We start from the raw sequence: 7,445 nt of genomic DNA, 5'->3' as shown, positions 1-7,445 counted from the left end.
CAATTGTGTGTGTGTAATCAGTGCAATGGATGATGGGAACTGTAGTCCGGGTGAAGTGCAACAGTGGTGTGGTGCAAGAGTCCATAGTAGTGGAAGGGTGACCTCTGGTGGCAAGCAGACGGAAGTTCATGGACCGGATTCGTGACACCAGGATCCCCCACTGCCAGATGCAGCTAGAAATTTAATAAAAACAAGCCAATCGCAAGGCATCTGGTAGGGGGGTACCTGGGGTGGCCAACCAGATTTCAGTGGGGGCCGGTGCCACCGCTGGCCACCATGTAGACACGCCCCTGTCTGATACAGTTTGATTTCTCATCAAGATGACAAAACACAGTAACCAGAACTTTTTAAACTTGTTTTTTATGTAATTGTGTAGTAGATGTTTAATGAATGCTAGTGAAGTCTGTCCTGAGGAGCATCCTTCAGATACAGTGTTAGCAGTCTGAATTTACAGCACTCAATAATCAATAATAATTTGCACTCTGGCTTTAGTTAATGAAAAGTGAAAAATAAATGGAAAATGAAAGACGTATGGAATATCAGTCTTTGTCATTTCCTAATAGAACAAGTCAAATATTCCAAGTGATAGTGGTTTGTAAAGGTTATATACAAGTACAAAAACACATGCATGAAGTTTTCTTTGGCTGCTGGTGAGTCAAACATTTGTGAAGAGACCACAATAACAAAAGTTTAAGAACCAAGGACAGAGATTAAAAAAAGGGGAGAGAGCAGCACACTCACTGTCAGAGTAAATAAAAAAGATGCAACATCATGTGATCAGAGGGTTTTTTAGGTTTAGGTCTGAAGTGCCTGTCAGTGTTTATAGATCTTCATGTCTTTGTGTTTGGTGGGAAACATCATGTTCATGTGATTACCTCAACAAATAATCTCTGTTGTCTGTCTGGGTCTTTGTGCAAACTGAGTGTAATGTCATACTTCAAAATTTACCTAATGAAAGGTTACCTAACAAAAAGGGATGGTTTGTTAGGTAGTAAATAAAAAAAGTCATTTTTTTCTCAGTATAATTACATACACAGTCTAATTGTGCATGACATCTTGCTTGCTTTATGGCTAAATGTATATTCCTAATGCCTGATTTAATTAATAATTGTTATTCTCTCAGACACTGTTAAAACCTTTATTTTAAATTTGATTGAATCAGCGACTAGTATGATTGGGTGTCTGATTTGTGTCTGAAACTTGAATTGATTTGAACTGTTGATGTGGGGCATCATTTACAGTAAAAAACAATCCAAGTCTCCACAAACTATTGTTGGATTTATATTACCTTAATTATTGTGCAGTCATCTCAGATTATTCATTTTATAAAAAGCAGCTAAAAGTGGCTTTCGTTTCAACTTTAGTCAATAATGCAGCTCTGGTATGATTTACATCTAAAATACTGCAGGATGTTCAGTGACAACAATGCACAACAGTGATGTTCACATTGGTCTCTAATAAGCTTCTGGACAGTCCCTGTACTTGAACTCACTGGTTTGTCTGGTCAGTAGCTTGTCATTTTCTCACACTGGGCAAGAATGTAACGTTACCAGTTCTGCTTCTGTGAACTGGAAAGCGACATATGCAGTCTGCCTTCTGTTTGTCATCCTGATGATAATGAACTTATTGATCATGAAGTTTTGTCATTATGCTCTAGCTTCTACTCATTCTGTAGTCTTCTGTACATCAAAATAGAGAGAAATAAAGTGTTAGAACAGTTTATATATAAAAAATGTAAAAAAAATAAAAAATAAAGAAATAAAGAAATAATAATAATAACAAGATAATATCAAGGACCGCTGATTATGTAGAGTAGTATCAAATATCTCCAATTCCTTTACTATTAAACCAGTTTTGGTTTATTTTTAAATATTTGCTTACTATTCCAGACATGTATTTAGTTACATACTGCATAATTGTTCATAAACAAAAGCGTCTTGCTCATTAAGGGATGAAGGATGTAGAAATGTATTCTGTTCTTCTGAATCACTGATTAAATGTTCAATTATATTTAGACCTGGTGAATGAGGGGACAGTGATCTTCATCCTAGCGTTCATGAAACCACTTTTAAATTTGTTTAGCAATATAATTTTAAGTGAAAATGGCTTATTGTGCTTTTGAAGTGTTTTCCATAATCAACTTTATGAAGTTTTCTGTGTTTGACAGAAGAAGAATTTCCCTTTGAAGTCATTTTATAGTATTAATGACAATGAAAATAATGACAGTATTACAATTTCAGTTCATGAGGTATTTTTATAAATTTGAAAAACAAAGTACTGACAAGTCATCCACCTGACATAGCTTAACAAATAATCAGAAAGATGCTCAGTAACTCATTCAATAAAATTAAATTTAAAAAATGAGCTCATGAAAGTGTAAATAAATCTGAAGCAATCTGATATCAATCAGCATTATTCCGTACTTCAGAAGCAAACATGTCTTCTGCTATGAGTTTAATTTTAGTGATTGCCTGAATAAGTAAATGGAACGTCAGTGTCTGTCATATTCTAATGGCAACTTTTCTCTTCAGGTTTCTTTAGCTTCTGATGAAATTCGTCACACGTTCAGCAACATGGATGGAGGACAGAGATTGGTACTGTCTTGGCTCGTGTACAAAAGTGGATACCAAAGAAGAGTCAATGTGATCATGTAATCAGAGGGATTTTTTTGTGGCTGACGTTATCAGTTTTGATCAATCTTCATGCTTTTGTATTTGGTTATTAAAGAGGCTGTTCTGGTGTGAATATAAGTCTGATTTGCTTGAAGGTTAGTATATAGTAGTTTTGTCTGCACTGTTCATGTATCTTACGTCACTGTTGTCTGTCATTTGTTGCTGTGAAAGTGGAAGGCAGTTTTTTTTAATTGAACATTAAAATTATAAATTAAAAATTATATATTCCTTTAACATTTTAAAGCTAATTAAATTTATAATTCATTTTGCTGTATTACTATGTGGATAATGGCAACTTATCTCGTTACATTTTAAAATAATCAGATGATTAATTTCATTCTTCAACACACTCTTCTTTTTTATTCATCTTTTATTAAAACATTTTTTATTATCTGTACAGCTGGAAGAGGAAAACAGTAACATGAAGTAACAGATCAAAGGAACCACAAACTCAGAAAAAACACCTACAACAGAGATCAACTGTATTACATAATAACAATTAAAATGTGTTTTTCCCTCCCTTGGTGGATAAATACTCAGACTTGTGCTCTAGTTGGAAGCGATAGTCGTGTTGATCCAGGAGCGCAGTTGGGAGATGCGAGCGTAGACTACTGGATAACGGGTGTCACAATTGCTTCTTCCCCAGGACACAGAGCCCACCAGAGACCAGACACCTGAACGCTCACACACCAGAGGACCACCAGAATCACCCTGTGGAAAACACACATTTGAGATTAAACAGCAGCAACACTGATACAGTAATGTATTTGTCTTGATCTGTCTTCACGCACCATGCAAGATGATGATCCAGCTCCTCCGGCACAGATCATGGCATCAGTGATAGTGCTCTGACACCAGATCTGACTGCACACAGCAGGACTTATGATGGGGATGCCTGTTTGCTGCAGGATCAGAGGGCTCGCTAAAAAATAACATCAGACCTCAGACTGTTCAGAATCATGTGAAAAACAACAACAAGTAATATACAACAGTAATTCCTGCAGTTCATCTTTGTTTTAGAGGTGACGTACTTGTGGTGGCAGTTTGGCCCCAGCCAGTGGTGAAGCAGCGGGTTCCAGGCAGGATGTTGATGTTTGAAGGCCACCAGAGCAAAGCAGGTGATGGAGAAGATGGTGAAGGTCATCATGTAGATGAGTGTGTGATGAATCTCGCTGATGTATCTGTATGTGCTCTCTCTTGCTTTTATATCATTTACAGCAGCTGAAAAATCTGAGATGTGATGGAGGTCCATCCCATCAGCTCCAATGATCTCATAGCTGAGGAATGTTTAGATCTGTTATCACTGGAGACATTCCGCATCTTCATTGTACAGAGCTGATGTCTTTCGTGCAAAGAGGATGAATGACGTACTTGTGGTGGCAGTTTGGCCCCAGCCAGTGGTGAAGCAGCGGGTTCCAGGCAGGATGTTGATGGTTGATGGAGCCAGACATACAGGAGAGATACGGGGAGTCAGTGTGACTGGAGACGACAGTTTCAGCAGAGCAATGTCATTGTTGATAGTCGTGCTGCTGTAGAGCGGATGGGTGATGACCTGCATATAAACAAAACATGGATGAACGATTACTAGTGACAGTCAACTTTATAAAATATAATCTAAGATACAAGCATTCTTCATTTCTGTTTTCATTTTAACACTTTCATGCATTTTGTATTATACACTTTTCACTGAGTTTATAGAATGATATTTTCTTTCCTATAGCCTACTGAATTTTCAGTGCATGAATAAAAAAAAAAGTTTATTTTGGCAACTTTTAGAAGGACACATATAGATGACCTCAAGGATTCAATTTTGATTAAAGAATGATATTCAGTACTTTCAGTTGATCTCTCATTTTGTTATTCTGCTCTGAAATCATTAAAGAATGTTACCTTGGAAGCTAGTTTGACCTGGATGGGTTCAACACTGGAGCCACGATCATGTTCTCCAAGAATGACACGGTGATAGCCGACCCTGAAATGAGAAGTAAAGATAAAATGAATAGATAAAGGACCAATAGAAAGCTGACAGAGCATCCATTAACCATGATTGTATGTGATGTTTGTCAGATTGAAGACTCTTACACGACAGCGCAGTGGGCAGCAGTGAGAACCCAGTTCTGGTTGATCAGGGATCCTCCACAGAAGTGGAAACCACTGGGCAGCTGTTTCAAAGGTAAAAGCATTGAAAACATGAAATTTACTCTTTAAGCAAAGCAGACAAATATGTGTTTGAAAAACAGATGAGTTACCTGAAGAGAGACCTGCCAGGGCCAAGAACCAGAGATGGCATTCTGTCCGTTCACAATCTTGCTGCCGATCGTCTGTGGCTTAATCGCAGGCACTCCACAACCTGTTATTACAGAACGTAACACATTGTTCATGAGACAAGCATATGAGACAGGAAGCTCTTAAGGCAGGTTTTGCATTTTCTAAATATATTTGCCCATCATTATTCTTGCAAACTTCTAAAGGAGACACTTACCCAGAGCAGAGGCCACCAGAGCAAAGCAGGTGATGGAGAAGATGGTGAAGGTCATCATGTAGATGAGTGTGTGATGAATCTCGCTGATGTATCTGTATGTGCTCTCTCTTGCTTTTATATCATTTACAGCAGCTGAAAAATCTGAGATGTGATGGAGGTCCATCCCATCAGCTCCAATGATCTCATAGCTGAGGAATGTTTAGATCTGTTATCACTGGAGACATTCCGCATCTTCATTGTACAGAGCTGATGTCTTTCGTGCAAAGAGGATGAATTCTCCATTCTTTGACCTTGAGAAGGTGTTTATGACTTCTGTCTATTTCCTTGAGAAGCATCATACTTTCACTTCTGTAACTGTATGTTATGAAATGTTTTTGATGGTAAACATTTTTGTTGTTGCTATTGTCTGTTGTCACGTTTAATCCGTTTATGTCTGATGCTGAAGAGGAAGAGAGTGAAATTGCGTAATTTTGCGCTGAAGTGAAAATAAAAGTACTAAATCAGTTTATAACAGCACAAGCAGTTTAGTTAAAAAAAACTAACAAACCGTCAAACGAGATCTTATAGGACATCTTATAGCCACCGGTGACAGATGGCATCAAGTCAGCCATTTTCTCTCAAAATATTTATTTATATTTTACTTTAACTGTACTCCTCAGCAACGTTACATGCATTTCTAATGATGCTTTTTAGAAAACTCTATTGTACAATAAACTCTATTAGGCTATCAAGTTTTACTTATTTATTTTCTTTGGCTGCTGATGAGTTAGACATTTGAACTACGGATATGAGGCATCATTTACAGTGAAAAACAGTTTGTGCAAGTCTTCACAAACTATTGGTGGATTTATAGTAGCCTAATTATTGTGCAGTCATTTCATATTATTCATTTTAAAATAAAAAAGCAGCTAAAAGTGATTTTAGTTTCAGTTTTAGTCATCAATGCAGCTCTGGTATGATTTACATCTAAAATACTGCAGGATGTTCAGTGACAGCAATGCACTACAGTGATGTTCACATTGGTGTCTAATAAGCTCCTGGACAGTCCCTGTTCTTGAACTCACTAGTTTGTCTGGTCAGTAGCTTGTCATTGTCTCAGACTGGGCAAGAATGTAACGTTACCAGGTCTGCTTCTGTGAACTGGAAAGAGACAAGGAAGAGACATAATTAACTAAAATGCAGCTTATTGGAAGTCTTTTCAGACCGATGAGCTTTGTAAAAATCGGCACGTTTCAAAAAGGCGGGGCATAGAGGAGAAACAATAATGTACAGTATGTAAAAAATCATGTGTTTTTTTTACTTTAAACCGCATAAACACATTCTATTACACCAAATACACAAAATAATGTTCTTTTTAGCAGCATCATATGACCCCTTTAAGGGTCCAGAATAATGCTTTAGTTAAGCATTAATTAATGACTAACTCGTTCACAATTAAGCATTAGTTAAGCACAAACACACTAGTAAGTAATGATTAACTTGACATTTTAAGGGTCAGAATTATGCCTTAAGCGTAAATAAACTAGCAATTAATGATTAACATTTTTAAAATTATACATTAGTTAAACATGAACACACTAGTAATTAATTACTATTACTACTACTATAATTAATGATTAATGATAACATATAGTAAGGGCATATTAGCCATTATTTACAATTTATTAAACATTTGAAAGATACACATTTATGCAATAAATAAACAAAAAATAAGCTAGTAATTAATGATTAACTTCATTATACAGTATACGCCTTTTAGACATTATTTACAACTTAATAAGCCATATTTATTTTTGTGTAGTGATGTAATTATATTTCTGTGATTCACCATCTATTAAGTTAACTGAACAATAAGCTAGTAATTATGTATAATTAGTGCTGGTTTTGCAGTTATAATTTGGTAAAATAGTGTAATAAAGGCAATTTGACCCCCTGTTCTAAAGTGAAAGTTATATCCTCATTAATGATGGCACTTATTGAGTAATATTTAAGTTTATTGACCAGAATAAGCCATTAATTATGGCTAAACAGCCACTAATACAGTACTAATAAAGGCAATTTGACCCCTTGTTCTGAAGTGAAAGTTAAATCATCATTAATTATGACACTTATTGAGTGATATTGAAGTTTATTGACAAGAATAAGCCAATAATTAAGGGTAAACTGCCACTAATACAGTACGAATAAAGGCAATTTGACCCCCTGTTCTAAAGTGAAAGTCAAATTCACATTAATTATGGCACTTATTAAGCAGTAGGTATTAATACATAACTTCTACAGACACAAAACAT

At 36.1% G+C, this 7,445-nt stretch overlaps 1 protein-coding gene across 1 annotated transcript; it reads right to left on the bottom strand.

The window, feature by feature from the left end:
- Positions 1-3,221: 3,221 nt before the first annotated feature.
- LOC107709781 (chymotrypsin-like protease CTRL-1) lies at positions 3,222-5,209 on the bottom strand. The gene is made up of 7 exons (XM_016514401.1): positions 5,155-5,209; positions 4,922-5,022; positions 4,755-4,834; positions 4,563-4,644; positions 4,044-4,224; positions 3,464-3,594; positions 3,222-3,383 (listed from the first exon to the last, which is right to left on the bottom strand). The coding sequence occupies exons 1-7, from the start codon at positions 5,207-5,209 to the stop codon at positions 3,222-3,224; spliced, it is 792 nt and encodes a 263-aa protein (XP_016369887.1).
- Between the last annotated feature and the right edge of the window lie 2,236 nt (positions 5,210-7,445).

Source organism: Sinocyclocheilus rhinocerous, unplaced genomic scaffold, assembly GCF_001515625.1.
Source record: "Sinocyclocheilus rhinocerous isolate Xijiao unplaced genomic scaffold, SAMN03320098_v1.1 scaffold1769, whole genome shotgun sequence".
NCBI lineage: Eukaryota > Metazoa > Chordata > Actinopteri > Cypriniformes > Cyprinidae > Sinocyclocheilus > Sinocyclocheilus rhinocerous.
The sequence above is the reverse complement of the archived record's forward strand: the minus strand, read 5'-3'. Positions and strand labels throughout refer to the sequence as shown.

Excerpts from the sequence above, each read along its gene's own strand:
- LOC107709781 (XM_016514401.1), bottom strand. The coding sequence starts at position 5,209 with ATGACCTTCACCATCTTCTCCATCACCTGCTTTGCTCTGGTGGCCTCT. Across the intron at positions 5,023-5,154 it reads TCTGGTGGCCTCTGCTCTGG|GTTGTGGAGTGCCTGCGATT; the intron begins GTAAGTGTCTCC and ends CTGTAATAACAG. Across the intron at positions 4,645-4,754 it reads GCTGCCCACTGCGCTGTCGT|GGTCGGCTATCACCGTGTCA; the intron begins GTAAGAGTCTTC and ends TTCTCATTTCAG.